Source organism: Notolepis coatsorum (genome assembly GCF_963971535.1).
Source record: "Notolepis coatsorum genome assembly, contig: SCAFFOLD_267, whole genome shotgun sequence".
NCBI lineage: Eukaryota > Metazoa > Chordata > Actinopteri > Aulopiformes > Paralepididae > Notolepis > Notolepis coatsorum.
Window position 1 is genome coordinate 6,746 of NW_028170910.1, and position 20,615 is coordinate 27,360.

At 47.9% G+C, this 20,615-nt stretch overlaps 1 protein-coding gene across 1 annotated transcript; it reads left to right on the top strand.

Annotated features, from left to right (window-relative positions):
• Positions 1-187: 187 nt before the first annotated feature.
• Positions 188-20,612, top strand: LOC311248376 (uncharacterized protein; the record flags this gene model as incomplete). The annotated part of the gene is made up of 3 exons (XM_084339267.1): positions 188-388; positions 6,072-7,448; positions 19,182-20,612. 3 exons carry the CDS (start codon positions 188-190, stop codon positions 20,610-20,612), a joined length of 3,009 nt encoding a protein of 1,002 aa, XP_084195393.1.
• Positions 20,613-20,615: the final 3 nt, after the last annotated feature.

The window sequence follows — 20,615 nt, forward strand, 5'->3', positions numbered from 1 at the left end:
GATATACCTCCAGACTAATGCCAACTATTGCTCAACTAACAGTCCGGTAGGATTGAACTGAACGAGACTACAAGGACTTCCAAGGGAGTCGATCCCGTTCATCTTGTGTTATTTTGATATTGTATTTTGTATTTGATTTGATTTAACTTAAGAATAAGAACAAAAGGAGTACGACTTCGATGAGCGCATGCAGGAGCTCCGGGAGGAGGAGGAGAAATCCAAGGCGTACAAGAAGGAGAAGCAGAAAGAGAGGAAGAGGAGGGCGGAGGAGGACGTGGACTTTGAGGAGGATGACGAGATGGCCGCAGTCATGGGCTTCTCGGGCTTCGGCTCGGCCAAGAAGACTCACCGATTCACGCTGGCTGAAGAACCTGGTGCCGTTGCCAGAGTGTTAGCTGCTCCTCGGCTGCAGTGTGCTTCCTGAAGGGTGGGGATGTTCTACCAAATTCAATCATGGCTTTTAGTGTGTTTTGACTTTTCTTTATGTATCTTAGCATATCTGTTTACCCTATACATTCAGAATGCCACCACCAGTGTATTTTTTGTTCCGTTTATTTTTTTTTACCTCCACTAAAATAAATGTAGAAATTAAAGTAACTATGATTTCGCTTAATTTGCCCTCAAAATACAAACATATTCTAATAAAGGATCTAAATAAGAACACTGTTGGTTGGTGTGTTCTGCACTAGAACCATATCCGGGACCAGAACAGGGATGCACTGTATGTGGAACCAAAACCAAAATACCCTCCAACCACCACTGCGCCAGAAATGTGGATCAACCCAGTCAGAGGTCAGCTATAATACAAGGCTGTGAGATAGTTTCATCCTCCTCACTGCAGATATCTACTATTTACAAATGTTTGTGAAATAAACTTGATTTTATACCCAAAAATATATATTTTCTGTGTTTTGGTCACTTCCTTTCCACTACCTTGCAGTGGGTCATCATTACCATTATCTTACTGTAGGCCTATGTGTTGAATAGCTCCCAACATGTCCTGTCTTTTTATGCCCTATGGCAACCTACTCAACAATATTGGAACATGGTCAAAGTGTTGCATAGATGCAACGCGTTCTCAAATATATTAAACGTCATGCCACTGAGTTTCTAGTGGATTAGATACAAATGTATCATCCTTGTACAGCACAAATACAGTACAATGAAAAGTTTGCATCTAACCAGAGTGCAAGGTAACAGTAAAGTGCAAAACAATATACAATGTAACAAGTGATTATATGGAATAGATATAACAAAGCTACTGAGTAATTGTGCTAATCTAATGTATGTACAGTAATACACAGATACACTGGTAGTAAGCCATACTATCCAGTGGTATAACAGAGTATATATATAAAGTATATACAGTGTGTGGGTAGTATATACGGGTATGTAAACAGGAATATATGCAGATATATTCATACAGATATAGATAAATGTATATGTACAGTATTGTACATAGCTACCATACAGTGTTATATGGATAAACTATAGATTGAGGTAGGTAGTTATGATTACAATGTAAGTACAGAGTTAGTGACATTGCCAGTCATAGAGCTGCTTTCCATTAAAAAGCAAAAGGGGAAAATAACATGGCCGCAGTCACAATATTGAGGAGATATGCAGTGAAATGCGGGGGGTCCCGCCCGCAACGATGTGCATAATACAATAGTAATATATAATAAGAATCCAACCAATAGAACAACATTGTGCAATAAACAACTAAATAAGTAGGGCATATCGGTATCTGTACATGAGTTATTTACAGAGCATGGTAGGACATGCTAGGTCCTGTGATAGTGCAATACACTGTTGGCTACGGATGAGGCACTGGGTCTTTACAGTATGTACACTGCTATACAATGGTATATTATACAATCTTTTTTTTTGATCCACTTTTTCTCCCATTTTCTATATTTTCCTCCCATCCCAATTTCGTATCATCCAATTCAACCCTCCCCTGTCACGAACGCTGTTTCTTGCCTCCCACAAGCCGGCTGCAATGTGGACTAAGTCATACATAGCACAAGTCCCCTCCGGTACTTGAGGTAACAGCAGTCGCATCTTTTCACCTGCGCAGCTCGATCTCTCAGTGGCGAGGAGTAACGCGTGGGAGGCTCACGCTGCCCCCGACACTTCCTGATTCTACTGCGCAGGCGCACCAACCGACCTGTAGGAGTCGCTGTCCACAACGCCCGATCCCCACCCATCAGTTTCCCACCCCCTAATACGGCCAATGTGTATTAGTACGGACGACCAGCTAAACTGAAAGCAAATGTGGAGCGCTGGGCTTGAACTGACGAGCCCAGCGTCTCCAGCATTTCGTGGCGAGCGCCTTGCCCACTACGCCACGTAGCCGCCCCCGGTATATTATACAATCTTAAGCTCTACTATACTACTCTTAAAGTGACCTTTCCTTCTGTAAAGTGACCTTACGTGTGAGCGTGTGCAGCATGAGTGTGTGTGTGCTCATGTTAAAGTGGCTGCTAGTGTGTGAGCGTGTACAGTGTGTGTGTGTGTGTTGTGTGTGTGCTCATGTGTTCTTGTGCATGGAGAGTTCAGTGTTCAAGGTTCTGATGGCCTGGGGGAAGAAGCTGAGCCGAAGTCTCTCTGTCCTAGTTACTGGTGTTCGCAGGCGTTTGCCTGACCGCAGCAGCATGAACAGGCTGTTGTTGGGGTGGTGAGGGTCTTTCATTATCCTGCAGGCTCTGGATTTGCACCTCGTTGTATAGGACCTGCAGGGTTGGTAGTGCAATACCCGTGGTACGCTCGGCTGAGCGCACCACTCTCTGTAGGGCCTTCTTGTCCTGTGCCGTGCTGTTGCCATACCAGGCAGTGATGTTTCCAGTCAAGATGCTCTCTACAGCTCCGGAGTAGAAGGACTGGAGTATCTTCCCAGATACTCTGAACTTCCTTAACTGTCTCAGGTGGTAGAGGCGCTGCTTCGCCTTTTTTACGACTGAGTCTACAGTATGTGTGTTGTCCATGTCAGGTCCTCTGAGATGTGGACCCCCAGGTACTTGAAGCTGCTCACCCTGTCCACGGTAGCCCCGTTTATCCTCAGTGGTGTGTGTGTCTCCTGCTGTCTCCTCCTAAAATCCACGATCAGCTCCTTGGTTTTACCAATGTTCAGGAGCAGGCTGTTGTCCTGGCACCAGCGTTCCAGTACCTCAACCTCCTCCCGGTAGGCCTTCTCGTCGTTGTCCGAGATCAGCCCCACCACCACTGTGTCGTCCGCAAACTTCACTATGGAGTTGGAGCTGAACTTGGCCACACAGTCATGTGTGTATAGTGAGTACAGCAGGGGGCTCAGAACACAGCCCTGGGGGGACCCGATGCTCAGGGTGATGGTGTTGGAGGTCTGTCCCCCCACCCTGACCGCCTGGGGCCTTTCACTCAGAAAGTCCAGTATCCAGGCGCTCAGAGCGGAGCTCAGACCCAGCTCGATCAGCTTGTCCACCAGTCTGGTGGGGACTATGGTGTTGAACGCTGAGCTGTAGGCAATGAACAACAGTCTCACATAGCCCCCCTTCTGGCGGTCCAGGTGAGAGAGGGTGCTGTGCAGTATCATCAGCCTGTATGCAAATTGCATAGGGTCCATATCACTGGGGAGGGAGGCACAAATGTGATCCTTGACCAGCCTCTCGAAACATTTCATGGCCACAGAGGTGAGTGCCACCGGTCTGTAGTCATTGAGACCTGTTGGGGAGGGTTTCTTTGGTACAGGGATGATGGTAGACATCTTGAAGCAGGCAGGGACCACTGACTCCGCCAGGGATCGATAAAATATGGCGGTGAACACAGGGGCTATTGGTTAGCACAGGACTTAAGTATGCAACCTGTTATTCCATCTGGGCCAGCAGCCTTTCTGGTGTTCACCTGCATAAATGCTCTTCTCACACTGTGTACCGACAATAAGAGAGCATCCCCGCCCCCCCCCCGCGGTTGCCCCCGCCCCCCTCCACCTAGGAGTCACTGGCACATCTCAGTGTAACACACAGGCTGCTGTGAAGAAATAAGTGGTGTGTACAGGCCCACTCAATCACTGTCCAAGAGCTGACTGAAGGTAGTCCATCAGTTGTTAGGTCTTGGTCATCAAAACATTTATAGTCGTTCAGTAATTTATTATATATATTATTATCTTTTTCATCACAAATGTGTATTTTAGGGGAAATAGTACGGCTTCCTGTTTGCGGACGACTCAGCCCTGCTGGTCTCTGACAAGAACAAGTTACAGGTTGAAAAAACCCTCAGCTCGGAACTCGGCAGAATCTGCATATGGCTCGCTGATAACAAACTATCATTACACATGGGCAAAACAGAGTCCATTCTCTTCGGTTCAAATAACAAACTCAGCAAGTCCGACGGCTTCTCAGTTACAGTGGGTGACAATATTGTCACAAGGAAAGATGAAATTACCTACCTGGGTTCCATCCTAGAGGCTAATCTTTCCTGTGACAAAATGGCATCCAATGTAATAAAAAAAGTCAACCAACGAACTCGATTCTTTTACCGGATCTCCTCTCTGGTAAACAAGAATACCCTGAAGACTCTGGCAGGAGCACTCATTCAAGGGTACTACGACTATGCTTGCACCTCATGGTACCAAAGCACCTCAAAGGCGCTAAAAACTAAATTACAAACATCTCAAAACTAACTGCAGGCAGGCAGGCAGGCAGGCAGGCAGGCAGGCAGGCAGGCAGGCAGGCAGGCAGGCAGGCAGGCAGGCAGGCAGGCAGGCAGGCAGGCAGGCAGGCAGGCAGGCAGGCAGGCAGGCAGGCAGGCAGGCAGGCAGGCAGGCAGGCAGGCAGGCAGGCAGGCAGGCAGGCAGGCAGGCAGGCAGGCAGGCAGGCAGGCAGGCAGGCAGGCAGGCGTGATTGCAATACCACCTCAGGTGTAATTAGTGAGATGATGCAATTAATATCCATATGAATCCTGGGCTTTTGGGGTCTTTAGTGGTCTGGGGCCCTGACTACCCATAATGCCTGGTCAGTAATCGAGGCATGGGTGCACGCCTGCCTTTTGAGGATATTTTGTTATTTTTGAATCTCATAGAAATACATTTGAAACATGTTGGTCCTTTTATAAGATAAATTGACAATTATTTCCTCAAAGAAATACAAATAAATGGGTTTGATTAAGGAACACAAATTTCATCACCAGAAGCATTGCTGAGGTCTTGTCATCAACACAAATTAACCACATAACATCAGCGCTCAGAAAAGCGGCCATTATTTTATACTTGAACTTGAGGACTGCATACTTTTTTTGCAAAGCTTATCTTTATACATTACTTATAGCACATGCATGAGCCTGGTCTCTTTTGAAAGATAACATTCTGACGTTTCTTACACAATAAAGAAAAATCACTTTTAGTGCTAATGAAATAGAGTAACATAGGGCTGAACTTGAGTTGTACTTGTAAATGGTAAATGGCTGCTTTTTTATATAGCGCTTTTATCCAAAGCGCTTTACAATTTGTTACTCACATTTTACACACCGACGGCGGAAGCAACCATGCAAGGTGCCAACCTGCTCATCGGGAGCAATTAGGGGTTAAGTGTCTTGCTCAAGGACACATCGACACGCTGCCCGGGAGGAGCGGGAATCGAACCCGTAGCTGCACTCCAATGGACAATGTAGGTGATGACGGGGTCCAGTAGAAGAAGAAAAAGAAGGTGAAGAAGGAGAAGAAGGAGAAGAAGAAGAGCCCATAAAAAGAATTGCGGAGGGCAGTAATACGCCTCGATGCGTCTACTCTGCCGGAAATTCAAATAAGAAGAAGAAGAAGAAGGATGGACTCAACAAGGGCCTGAAGGCAGAAACCAGCAAGTAGTTTTACGGCTTGCGCCCTACTAAGGAATTTCCTGTGTGGAGTCGGCGGTGACTTTTGGAGACTGGGAAAATACAGTTTTCTTACCTTGTAGTAGTATTGACAGGAGAAAGCAGGAAAGTAGATTTAGGACCACTTCTGTAAAGAGATACTTCGCAAATAAACCATTTGGCTATCCTTATTTACCCTGTGGACCTTGCTTTTCTTTATCAACGGACGTACTACTCACGATCACAAGGTGAAGATGTCCGTGAAGCTGAAATCAGACTTTGCTGCTGTGATGCACATGCCTGTCCTAAAGGAAGGAGGGAAGGACCGACCCCCACAGATCATGCCTGCTGGTGGTGTGCTCGGTCCGCATAGCTACACAGAGCCAGGAGGAGACGACCCAGAGTACCTGATCACCGGGACCCACGCTTACCCCGCTGGACCTGGCATCGCCTTGACGGCTGACTCCAAGCTACACAGGTTGCCTAGTGAGGGAGGAGTCAACGCCCTGGCCCTCACTCTGCCGCCCTCTCAAGCCAGGCTGGATGCCAGTCGCACAGCAGCCAGTGTTGGTGATATCCACAGACATGCTGTGGGAGCGGAAAGATCCCTGCCTCACTCAAACACGGTGTCACTCATGGAAGGAGGTGGTACCAAAAACACCGCCCTCGCCAGGAAAGCACCGACTATGCCCAAACCCCAGTGGCATCCCCCATGGAAGCTGTTTCGGGTCATCAGTGGTCATCTGGGCTGGGTGAGGTCCATAGCCGTGGAACCAGGAAATCAATGGTTTGTCACTGGATCTGCCGACAGAACCATCAAGATCTGGGACCTGGCCAGTGGGAAGCTGAAGCTCTCTCTGACTGGACACATCAGCACAGTGCGGGGTGTGGCTGTCAGCACCCGCAGCCCATACCTGTTCTCCTGTGGAGAAGACAAGCAAGTCAAGTGCTGGGACCTGGAGTACAACAAGGTCATCAGGCACTACCATGGACACCTCAGTGCTGTGTATGGTTTAGACCTGCATCCCACCATCGACGTGCTGGTGACCTGCAGCCGAGACGCCACAGCCAGGGTGTGGGATATCAGGACCAAAGCCAACGTACACACCCTGTCAGGCCACACCAACACCGTGGCCACAGTGAGGTGCCAGGCGGCCGAGCCACAGATCATCACAGGCAGCCACGACTCAACCATTAGGCTGTGGGATCTGATTGCTGGGAAGACCAGAGCCACTCTGACCAACCACAAGAAGTCTGTCCGCTCTGTGGTGTTGCACCCCCGACAATACACCTTTGCTTCTGGCTCTGCCGACAACATCAAACAGTGGATGTTCCCAGATGGGAACTTCATCCAAAATCTGTCTGGACACAACGCCATCATCAACACACTGGCCGTCAACTCCGACGGCGTCTTGGTGTCTGGAGCCGACAACGGAACCATCCACATGTGGGACTGGAGAACGGGTTACAACTTCCAGCGCATCCACGCCGCCGTGCAGCCCGGGTCCCTGGACAGCGAGTCCGGGATCTTCGCCTGCATGTTCGACAACTCGGAGAGCAGACTGATCACCGCAGAGGCCGACAAGACCATTAGCTCGGAACTCGGCAGAATCTGCATATGGCTCGCTGATAACAAACTATCATTACACATGGGCAAAACAGAGTCCATTCTCTTCGGTTCAAATAACAAACTCAGCAAGACCGACGGCTTCTCAGTTACAGTGGGTGACAATATTGTCACAAGGAAAGATGAAATTACCTACCTGGGTTCCATCCTAGAGGCTAATCTTTCCTGTGACAAAATGGCATCCAATGTAATAAAAAAAGTCAACCAACGAACTCGATTCTTTTACCGGATCTCCTCTCTGGTAAACAAGAATACCCTGAAGACTCTGGCAGGAGCACTCATTCAAGGGTACTACGACTATGCTTGCACCTCATGGTACCAAAGCACCTCAAAGGCGCTAAAAACTAAATTACAAACATCTCAAAACGAACTGGTCAGACTGCTGGCTGGCTGGCTGGCTGGCTGGCTGACTGGCTGGCTGGCTGGCTGGCTGGCTGGCTGGCTGGCTGGCTGGCTGGCTGGCTGGCTGGCTGGCTGGCTGGCTGGCTGGCTGGCTGGCTGGCTGGCTGGCTGGCTGGCTGGCTGGCTGGCTGGCTGGCTGGCTGGCTGGCTGGCTGGCTGGCTGGCTGGCTGGCTGGCTGGCTGGCTGGCTGGCTGGCTGGCTGGCTGGCTGGCTGGCTGGCTGGCTGGCTGGCTGGCTGGCTGGCTGGCTGGCTGGCTGGCTGGCTGGCTGGCTGGCAGGCAGGCAGGCAGGCAGGCAGGCAGGCAGGATCATCAGCCTGTATGCAAATTGCATAGGGTCCATATCACTGGGGAGGGAGGCACAAATGTGATCCTTGACCAGCCTCTCGAAACATTTCATGGCCACAGAGGTGAGTGCCACCGGTCTGTAGTCATTGAGACCTGTTGGGGAGGGTTTCTTTGGTACAGGGATGATGGTAGACATCTTGAAGCAGGCAGGGACCACTGACTCCGCCAGGGATCGATAAAATATGGCGGTGAACACAGGGGCTATTGGTTAGCACAGGACTTAAGTATGCAACCTGTTATTCCATCTGGGCCAGCAGCCTTTCTGGTGTTCACCTGCATAAATGCTCTTCTCACACTGTGTACCGACAATAAGAGAGCATCCCCGCCCCCCCCGCGGTTGCCCCCCCCCCCCTCCACCTAGGAGTCACTGGCACATCTCAGTGTAACACACAGGCTGCTGTGAGGCAGGCAGGCAGGCAGGCAGGCAGGCAGGCAGGCAGGCAGGCAGGCAGGCAGGCAGGCAGGCAGGCAGGCAGGCAGGCAGGCAGGCAGGCAGGCAGGCAGGCAGGCAGGCAGGCAGGCAGGCAGGCAGGCAGGCAGGCAGGCAGGCAGGCAGGCAGGCAGGCAGGCAGGCAGGCAGGCAGGCAGGCAGACGTGATTGCAATACCACCTCAGGTGTAATTAGTGAGATGATGCAATTAATATCCATATGAATCCTGGGCTTTTGGGGTCTTTAGTGGTCTGGGGCCCTGACTACCCATAATGCCTGGTCAGTAATCGAGGCATGGGTGCACGCCTGCCTTTTGAGGATATTTTGTTATTTTTGAATCTCATAGAAATACATTTGAAACATGTTGGTCCTTTTATAAGATAAATTGACAATTATTTCCTCAAAGAAATACAAATAAATGGGTTTGATTAAGGAACACAAATTTCATCACCAGAAGCATTGCTGAGGTCTTGTCATCAACACAAATTAACCACATAACATCAGCGCTCAGAAAAGCGGCCATTCTTTTATACTTGAACTTGAGGACTGCATACTTTTTTTGCAAAGCTTATCTTTATACATTACTTATAGCACATGCATGAGCCTGGTCTCTTTTGAAAGATAACATTCTGACGTTTCTTACACAATAAAGAAAAATCACTTTTAGCTCTAATGAAATAGAGTAACATAGGGCTGAACTTGAGTTGTACTTGTACTTGTGTACTCACGTTTTTCTGTAGTATAGTTGCAATATCCCAAAGAATTATATCCCAAAAAATTGGTATAAGCTGGAAAACACTGCGGGTCCATAGCCTGGAGTATTGTGTAGTACAGCGCCAAATAATTTTTTTTCAGAAATGGGTGATTAAGAGTGATTTTTGGTAAACTGTGTACAAAAAGAAAAGTTCTCCAGTATTCCATTTACTCATTGAAGTGTGTGTTTTTCACTTCCTGTTTTCGCTTGTCATTTTTCACCTATAGATCCCTGATTCGCACAACCCCACGTGGGGTATCATTGGAAAGCTATACACTCATTGGCTAGTGGCTTTAGCAACGCTAAAGAAGTGCCAACCACATATTATTATAATAATTCATCCAGTTTTCTTTTAAGTGTTTTGGTTAATCACAGTGTTTACCAATCGTATATTATCGTTTTTTTTGTTTCAGTGTTATTTTTGATTACATCACTAACAAAATAATAAAAGAAAAAATACTAATTTAATCAGATTAATCACTTTATCCAACCAATAGAACAACATTGTGCAATAAACAACTAAATAAGTAGGGCATATCGGTATCTGTACATGAGTTATTTACAGAGCATGGTAGGACATGCTAGGTCCTGTGATAGTGCAATACACTGTTGGCTACGGATGAGGCACTGGGTCTTTACAGTATGTACACTGCCATACAATGGTATATTATACAATCTTTTTTTTTGATCCACTTTTTCTCCCATTTTCTATATTTTCCTCCCATCCCAATTTCGTATCATCCAATTCAACCCTCCCCTGTCACGAACGCTGTTTCTTGCCTCCCACAAGCCGGCTGCAATGTGGACTAAGTCATACATAGCACAAGTCCCCTCCGGTACTTGAGGTAACAGCAGTCGCATCTTTTCACCTGCGCAGCTCGATCTCTCAGTGGCGAGGAGTAACGCGTGGGAGGCTCACGCTGCCCCCGACACTTCCTGATTCTACTGCGCAGGCGCACCAACCGACCTGTAGGAGTCGCTGTCCACAACGCCCGATCCCCACCCATCAGTTTCCCACCCCCTAATACAGCCAATGTGTATTAGTACGGACGACCAGCTAAACTGAAAGCAAATGTGGAGCGCTGGGCTCGAACTGACGAGCCCAGCGTCTCCAGCATTTCATGGCGAGCGCCTTGCCCACTACGCCACGTAGCCGCCCCCGGTATATTATACAATCTTAAGCTCTACTATACTACTCTTAAAGTGACCTTTCCTTCTGTAAAGTGACCTTACGTGTGAGCGTGTGCAGCATGAGTGTGTGTGTGCTCATGTTAAAGTGGCTGCTAGTGTGTGAGCGTGTACAGTGTGTGTGTTGTGTGTGTGCTCATGTGTTCTTGTGCATGGAGAGTTCAGTGTTCACGGTTCTGATGGCCTGGGGGAAGAAGCTGAGCCGAAGTCTCTCTGTCCTAGTTACTGGTGTTCGCAGGCGTTTGCCTGACCGCAGCAGCATGAACAGGCTGTTGTTGGGGTGGTGAGGGTCTTTCATTATCCTGCAGGCTCTGGATTTGCACCTCTTGTTGTATAGGACCTGCAGGGTTGGTAGTGCAATACCCGTGGTACGCTCGGCTGAGCGCACCACTCTCTGTAGGGCCTTCTTGTCCTGTGCCGTGCTGTTGCCATACCAGGCAGTGATGTTTCCAGTCAAGATGCTCTCTACAGCTCCGGAGTAGAAGGACTGGAGTATCTTCCCAGATACTCTGAACTTCCTTAACTGTCTCAGGTGGTAGAGGCGCTGCTTCGCCTTTTTTACGAGTGAGTCTACAGTATGTGTGTTGTCCATGTCAGGTCCTCTGAGATGTGGACCCCCAGGTACTTGAAGCTGCTCACCCTGTCCACGGTAGCCCCGTTTATCCTCAGTGGTGTGTGTGTCTCCTGCTGTCTCCTCCTAAAATCCACGATCAGCTCCTTGGTTTTACCAATGTTCAGGAGCAGGCTGTTGTCCTGGCACCAGCGTTCCAGTACCTCAACCTCCTCCCGGTAGGCCTTCTCGTCGTTGTCCGAGATCAGCCCCACCACCACTGTGTCGTCCGCAAACTTCACTATGGAGTTGGAGCTGAACTTGGCCACACAGTCGTGTGTGTATAGTGAGTACAGCAGGGGGCTCAGAACACAGCCCTGGGGGGACCCGATGCTCAGGGTGATGGTGTTGGAGGTCTGTCCCCCCACCCTGACCGCCTGGGGCCTTTCACTCAGAAAGTCCAGTATCCAGGCGCTCAGAGCGGAGCTCAGACCCAGCTCGATCAGCTTGTCCACCAGTCTGGTGGGGACTATGGTGTTGAACGCTGAGCTGTAGTCAATGAACAACAGTCTCACATAGCCCCCCTTCTGGCGGTCCAGGTGAGAGAGGGTGCTGTGCAGTATCATCAGCCTGTATGCAAATTGCATAGGGTCCATATCACTGGGGAGGGAGGCACAAATGTGATCCTTGACCAGCCTCTCGAAACATTTCATGGCCACAGAGGTGAGTGCCACCGGTCTGTAGTCATTGAGACCTGTTGGGGAGGGTTTCTTTGGTACAGGGATGATGGTAGACATCTTGAAGCAGGCAGGGACCACTGACTCCGCCAGGGATCGATAAAATATGGCGGTGAACACAGGGGCTATTGGTTAGCACAGGACTTAAGTATGCGACCTGTTATTCCATCTGGGCCAGCAGCCTTTCTGGTGTTCACCTGCATAAATGCTCTTCTCACACTGTGTACCGACAATAAGAGAGCATCCCCGCCCCCCCCCCGCGGTTGCCCCCCCCCCCCCCCCCCCCTCCACCTAGGAGTCACTGGCACATCTCAGTGTAACACACAGGCTGCTGTGAAGAAATAAGTGGTGTGTACAGGCCCACTCAATCACTGTCCAAGGGCTGACTGAAGGTAGTCCATCAGTTGTTAGGTCTTGGTCATCAAAACATTTATAGTCGTTCAGTAATTTATTATATATATTATTATCTTTTTCATCACAAATGTGTATTTTAGGGGAAATAGTACGGCTTCCTGTTTGCGGACGACTCAGCCCTGCTGGTCTCTGACAAGAAAAAAGTTACAGGTTGAAAAAACCCTCAGCTCGGAACTCGGCAGAATCTGCATATGGCTCGCTGATAACAAACTATCATTACACATGGGCAAAACAGAGTCCATTCTCTTCGGTTCAAATAACAAACTCAGCAAGACCGACGGCTTCTCAGTTACAGTGGGTGACAATATTGTCACAAGGAAAGATGAAATTACCTACCTGGGTTCCATCCTAGAGGCTAATCTTTCCTGTGACAAAATGGCATCCAATGTAATAAAAAAAAGTCAACCAACGAACTCGATTCTTTTACCGGATCTCCTCTCTGGTAAACAAGAATACCCTGAAGACTCTGGCAGGAGCACTCATTCAAGGGTACTACGACTATGCTTGCACCTCATGGTACCAAAGCACCTCAAAGGCGCTAAAAACTAAATTACAAACATCTCAAAACTAACTGGTCAGACTGCTTTTAGCACTTTTAGTGCTAATGAAATAGAGTAACATAGGGCTGAACTTGAGTTGTACTTGTACATGTGTACTCACGTTTTTCTGTAGTATAGTTGCAATATCCCAAAGAATTATATCCCAAAAAATTGGTATAAGCTGGAAAACACTGCGGGTCCATAGCCTGGAGTATTGTGTAGTACAGCGCCAAATAATTTTTTTTCAGAAATGGGTGATTAAGAGTGATTTTTGGTAAACTGTGTACAAAAAGAAAAGTTCTCCAGTATTCCATTTACTCATTGAAGTGTGTGTTTTTCACTTCCTGTTTTCGCTTGTCATTTTTCACCTATAGATCCCTGATTCGCACAACCCCACGTGGGGTATCATTGGAAAGCTATACACTCATTGGCTAGTGGCTTTAGCAACGCTAAAGAAGTGCCAACCACATATTATTATAATAATTCATCCAGTTTTCTTTTAAGTGTTTTGGTTAATCACAGTGTTTACCAATCGTATATTATCGTTTTTTTTGTTTCAGTGTTATTTTTGATTACATCACTAACAAAATAATAAAAGAAAAAATACTAATTTAATCAGATTAATCACTTTATCCAACCAATAGAACAACATTGTGCAATAAACAACTAAATAAGTAGGGCATATCGGTATCTGTACATGAGTTATTTACAGAGCATGGTAGGACATGCTAGGTCCTGTGATAGTGCAATACACTGTTGGCTACGGATGAGGCACTGGGTCTTTACAGTATGTACACTGCCATACAATGGTATATTATACAATCTTTTTTTTTGATCCACTTTTTCTCCCATTTTCTATATTTTCCTCCCATCCCAATTTCGTATCATCCAATTCAACCCTCCCCTGTCACGAACGCTGTTTCTTGCCTCCCACAAGCCGGCTGCAATGTGGACTAAGTCATACATAGCACAAGTCCCCTCCGGTACTTGAGGTAACAGCAGTCGCATCTTTTCACCTGCGCAGCTCGATCTCTCAGTGGCGAGGAGTAACGCGTGGGAGGCTCACGCTGCCCCCGACACTTCCTGATTCTACTGCGCAGGCGCACCAACCGACCTGTAGGAGTCGCTGTCCACAACGCCCGATCCCCACCCATCAGTTTCCCACCCCCTAATACAGCCAATGTGTATTAGTACGGACGACCAGCTAAACTGAAAGCAAATGTGGAGCGCTGGGCTCGAACTGACGAGCCCAGCGTCTCCAGCATTTCATGGCGAGCGCCTTGCCCACTACGCCACGTAGCCGCCCCCGGTATATTATACAATCTTAAGCTCTACTATACTACTCTTAAAGTGACCTTTCCTTCTGTAAAGTGACCTTACGTGTGAGCGTGTGCAGCATGAGTGTGTGTGTGCTCATGTTAAAGTGGCTGCTAGTGTGTGAGCGTGTACAGTGTGTGTGTTGTGTGTGTGCTCATGTGTTCTTGTGCATGGAGAGTTCAGTGTTCACGGTTCTGATGGCCTGGGGGAAGAAGCTGAGCCGAAGTCTCTCTGTCCTAGTTACTGGTGTTCGCAGGCGTTTGCCTGACCGCAGCAGCATGAACAGGCTGTTGTTGGGGTGGTGAGGGTCTTTCATTATCCTGCAGGCTCTGGATTTGCACCTCTTGTTGTATAGGACCTGCAGGGTTGGTAGTGCAATACCCGTGGTACGCTCGGCTGAGCGCACCACTCTCTGTAGGGCCTTCTTGTCCTGTGCCGTGCTGTTGCCATACCAGGCAGTGATGTTTCCAGTCAAGATGCTCTCTACAGCTCCGGAGTAGAAGGACTGGAGTATCTTCCCAGATACTCTGAACTTCCTTAACTGTCTCAGGTGGTAGAGGCGCTGCTTCGCCTTTTTTACGAGTGAGTCTACAGTATGTGTGTTGTCCATGTCAGGTCCTCTGAGATGTGGACCCCCAGGTACTTGAAGCTGCTCACCCTGTCCACGGTAGCCCCGTTTATCCTCAGTGGTGTGTGTGTCTCCTGCTGTCTCCTCCTAAAATCCACGATCAGCTCCTTGGTTTTACCAATGTTCAGGAGCAGGCTGTTGTCCTGGCACCAGCGTTCCAGTACCTCAACCTCCTCCCGGTAGGCCTTCTCGTCGTTGTCCGAGATCAGCCCCACCACCACTGTGTCGTCCGCAAACTTCACTATGGAGTTGGAGCTGAACTTGGCCACACAGTCGTGTGTGTATAGTGAGTACAGCAGGGGGCTCAGAACACAGCCCTGGGGGGACCCGATGCTCAGGGTGATGGTGTTGGAGGTCTGTCCCCCCACCCTGACCGCCTGGGGCCTTTCACTCAGAAAGTCCAGTATCCAGGCGCTCAGAGCGGAGCTCAGACCCAGCTCGATCAGCTTGTCCACCAGTCTGGTGGGGACTATGGTGTTGAACGCTGAGCTGTAGTCAATGAACAACAGTCTCACATAGCCCCCCTTCTGGCGGTCCAGGTGAGAGAGGGTGCTGTGCAGTATCATCAGCCTGTATGCAAATTGCATAGGGTCCATATCACTGGGGAGGGAGGCACAAATGTGATCCTTGACCAGCCTCTCGAAACATTTCATGGCCACAGAGGTGAGTGCCACCGGTCTGTAGTCATTGAGACCTGTTGGGGAGGGTTTCTTTGGTACAGGGATGATGGTAGACATCTTGAAGCAGGCAGGGACCACTGACTCCGCCAGGGATCGATAAAATATGGCGGTGAACACAGGGGCTATTGGTTAGCACAGGACTTAAGTATGCGACCTGTTATTCCATCTGGGCCAGCAGCCTTTCTGGTGTTCACCTGCATAAATGCTCTTCTCACACTGTGTACCGACAATAAGAGAGCATCCCCGCCCCCCCCCCGCGGTTGCCCCCCCCCCCCCCCCCCCTCCACCTAGGAGTCACTGGCACATCTCAGTGTAACACACAGGCTGCTGTGAAGAAATAAGTGGTGTGTACAGGCCCACTCAATCACTGTCCAAGGGCTGACTGAAGGTAGTCCATCAGTTGTTAGGTCTTGGTCATCAAAACATTTATAGTCGTTCAGTAATTTATTATATATATTATTATCTTTTTCATCACAAATGTGTATTTTAGGGGAAATAGTACGGCTTCCTGTTTGCGGACGACTCAGCCCTGCTGGTCTCTGACAAGAAAAAAGTTACAGGTTGAAAAAACCCTCAGCTCGGAACTCGGCAGAATCTGCATATGGCTCGCTGATAACAAACTATCATTACACATGGGCAAAACAGAGTCCATTCTCTTCGGTTCAAATAACAAACTCAGCAAGACCGACGGCTTCTCAGTTACAGTGGGTGACAATATTGTCACAAGGAAAGATGAAATTACCTACCTGGGTTCCATCCTAGAGGCTAATCTTTCCTGTGACAAAATGGCATCCAATGTAATAAAAAAAAGTCAACCAACGAACTCGATTCTTTTACCGGATCTCCTCTCTGGTAAACAAGAATACCCTGAAGACTCTGGCAGGAGCACTCATTCAAGGGTACTACGACTATGCTTGCACCTCATGGTACCAAAGCACCTCAAAGGCGCTAAAAACTAAATTACAAACATCTCAAAACTAACTGGTCAGACTGCTTTTAGCACTTTTAGTGCTAATGAAATAGAGTAACATAGGGCTGAACTTGAGTTGTACTTGTACATGTGTACTCACGTTTTTCTGTAGTATAGTTGCAATATCCCAAAGAATTATATCCCAAAAAATTGGTATAAGCTGGAAAACACTGCGGGTCCATAGCCTGGAGTATTGTGTAGTACAGCGCCAAATAATTTTTTTTCAGAAATGGGTGATTAAGAGTGATTTTTGGTAAACTGTGTACAAAAAGAAAAGTTCTCCAGTATTCCATTTACTCATTGAAGTGTGTGTTTTTCACTTCCTGTTTTCGCTTGTCATTTTTCACCTATAGATCCCTGATTCGCACAACCCCACGTGGGGTATCATTGGAAAGCTATACACTCATTGGCTGGCTGGCTGGCTGGCTGGCTGGCTGGCTGGCTGGCTGGCTGGCTGGCTGGCTGGCTGGCTGGCTGGCTGGCTGGCTGGCTGGCTGGCTGGCTGGCTGGCTGGCTGGCTGGCTGGCTGGCTGGCTGGCTGGCTGGCTGGCTGGCTGGCTGGCTGGCTGGCTGGCTGGCTGGCTGGCTGGCTGGCTGGCTGGCTGGCTGGCTGGCTGGCTGGCTGGCTGGCTGGCTGGCTGGCTGGCTGGCTGGCTGGCTGGCTGGCTGGCTGGCTGGCTGGCTGGCTGGCTGGCTGGCTGGCTGGCTGGCTGGCTGGCTGGCTGGCTGGCGGGCTGGCTGGCTGGCTGGCTGGCAGGCAGACGTGATTGCAATACCACCTCAGGTGTAATTAGTGAGATGATGCAATTAATATCCATATGGGCTTTTGGGGTCTTTAGTGGTCTGGGGCCCTGACTACCCATAATGCCTGGTCAGTAATCGAGGCATGGGTGCACGCCTGCCTTTTGAGGATATTTTGTTATTTTTGAATCTCATAGAAATACATTTGAAACATGTTGGTCCTTTTATAAGATAAATTGACAATTATTTCCTCAAAGAAATACAAATAAATGGGTTTGATTAAGGAACACAAATTTCATCACCAGAAGCATTGCTGAGGTCTTGTCATCAACACAAATTAACCACATAACATCAGCGCTCAGAAAAGCGGCCATTCTTTTATACTTGAACTTGAGGACTGCATACTTTTTTTGCAAAGCTTATCTTTATACATTACTTATAGCACATGCATGAGCCTGGTCTCTTTTGAAAGATAACATTCTGACGTTTCTTACACAATAAAGAAAAATCACTTTTAGTGCTAATGAAATAGAGTAACATAGGGCTGAACTTGAGTTGTACTTGTACATGTGTACTCACGTTTTTCTGTAGTATAGTTGCAATATCCCAAAGAATTATATCCCAAAAAATTGGTATAAGCTGGAAAACACTGCGGGTCCATAGCCTGGAGTATTGTGTAGTACAGCGCCAAATAATTTTTTTTCAGAAATGGGTGATTAAGAGTGATTTTTGGTAAACTGTGTACAAAAAGAAAAGTTCTCCAGTATTCCATTTACTCATTGAAGTGTGTGTTTTTCACTTCCTGTTTTCGCTTGTCATTTTTCACCTATAGATCCCTGATTCGCACAACCCCACGTGGGGTATCATTGGAAAGCTATACACTCATTGGCTAGTGGCTTTAGCAACGCTAAAGAAGTGCCAACCACATATTATTATAATAATTCATCCAGTTTTCTTTTAAGTGTTTTGGTTAATCACAGTGTTTACCAATCGTATATTATCGTTTTTTTTGTTTCAGTGTTATTTTTGATTACATCAATAACAAAATAATAAAAGAAAAAAGACTAATTTAATCAGATTAATCACTTTATTCAAATTGAGAATTTAGTTTGAGGATATAAAAAAATATATAAAATCTATAAAGAAATTGAGAAATTTTTATTAACATTTTTAAATAAAAAATGAAGGTTCGAACGTCCGTACGAAAAACCCTGACGAAGTTTGAATCACTATATTCAAATTGAGGATTTAGTTTGAGGATAAAAAATAATAATAATTAAGAATTTATATTAAAACAAAAAATTTATTTAAATTTTTTTATTAAAAATTAAGAACCCTGACGAAGTTTGAATCCAAAAAACAGGCTTCGGGGACAGCCTTACCAAACATTATTATTATTCAAATGGAACTCAAACATGTTCCGTTGTGATGTCACAGTATGATGTCATAATAGAACATTCTAGAACATTTGTGATGTCACAGTATGATGTCATAATAGAACATTCTAGAACATTTGTGATGTCACAGTATGGTCATAATAGAACATTCTAGAACATTTGTGATGTCACAGTATGATGTCATAATAGAACATTCTAGAACATTTTGATGTCACAGTATGATGTCATGATAGAACATTCTAGAACATTTGTGATGTCACAGTATGATGTCATGATAGAACATTCTAGAACATTTGTGTATCTATATATATCTTTCCGTCTACACTGCCGGAAATTCAAATAAGAAGAAGAAGAAGAAGGATGGACTCAACAAGGGCCTGAAGGCAGAAACCAGCAAGTAATTTTACGGCTTGCGCCCTACTAAGGAATTTCCTGTGTGGAGTCGGCGGTGACTTTTGGAGACTGGGAAAATACAGTTTTCTTACCTTGTAGTAGTATTGACAGGAGAAAGCAGGAAAGTAGATTTAGGACCACTTCTGTAAAGAGATACTTCGCAAATAAACCATTTGGCTATCCTTATTTACCCTGTGGACCTTGCTTTTCTTTATCAACGGACGTACTACTCACGATCACAAGGTGAAGATGTCCGTGAAGCTGAAATCAGACTTTGCTGCTGTGATGCACATGCCTGTCCTAAAGGAAGGAGGGAAGGACCGACCCCCACAGATCATGCCTGCTGGTGGTGTGCTCGGTCCGCATAGCTACACAGAGCCAGGAGGAGACGACCCAGAGTATTTGATCACCGGGACCCACGCTTACCCCGCTGGACCTGGCATCGCCTTGACGGCTGACTCCAAGCTACACAGGTTGCCTAGTGAGGGAGGAGTCAACGCCCTGGCCCTCACTCTGCCGCCCTCTCAAGCCAGGCTGGATGCCAGTCGCACAGCAGCCAGTGTTGGTGATATCCACAGACATGCTGTGGGAGCGGAAAGATCCCTGCCTCACTCAAACACGGTGTCACTCATGGAAGGAGGTGGTACCAAAAACACTGCCCTCGCCAGGAAAGCACCGACTATGCCCAAACCCCAGTGGCATCCCCCATGGAAGCTGTTTCGGGTCATCAGTGGTCATCTGGGCTGGGTGAGGTCCATAGCCGTGGAACCAGGAAATCAATGGTTTGTCACTGGATCTGCCGACAGAACCATCAAGATCTGGGACCTGGCCAGTGGGAAGCTGAAGCTCTCTCTGACTGGACACATCAGCACAGTGCGGGGTGTGGCTGTCAGCACCCGCAGCCCGTACCTGTTCTCCTGTGGAGAAGACAAGCAAGTCAAGTGCTGGGACCTGGAGTACAACAAGGTCATCAGGCACTTCCATGGACACCTCAGTGCTGTGTATGGTTTAGACCTGCATCCCACCATCGACGTGCTGGTGACCTGCAGCCGAGACGCCACAGCCAGGGTGTGGGATATCAGGACCAAAGCCAACGTACACACCCTGTCGGGCCACACCAACACCGTGGCCACAGTGAGGTGCCAGGCGGCCGAGCCACAGATCATCACAGGCAGCCACGACTCAACCATTAGGCTGTGGGATCTGATTGCTGGGAAGACCAGAGCCACTCTGACCAACCACAAGAAGTCTGTCCGCTCTGTGGTGTTGCACCCCCGACAATACACCTTTGCTTCTGGCTCTGCCGACAACATCAAACAGTGGATGTTCCCAGATGGGAACTTCATCCAAAATCTGTCTGGACACAACGCCATCATCAACACACTGGCCGTCAACTCCGACGGCGTCTTGGTGTCTGGAGCCGACAACGGAACCATCCACATGTGGGACTGGAGAACGGGTTACAACTTCCAGCGCATCCACTCCGCCGTGCAGCCCGGGTCCCTGGACAGCGAGTCCGGGATCTTCGCCTGCATGTTCGACAACTCGGAGAGCAGACTGATCACCGCAGAGGCCGACAAGACCATTAAAGTGTACAAGGAGGACGACACAGCGACGGAGGAAAGCCATCCAGTCAACTGGAAACCAGAGATCCTCAAGAGGAAAAGATTTTAGAAA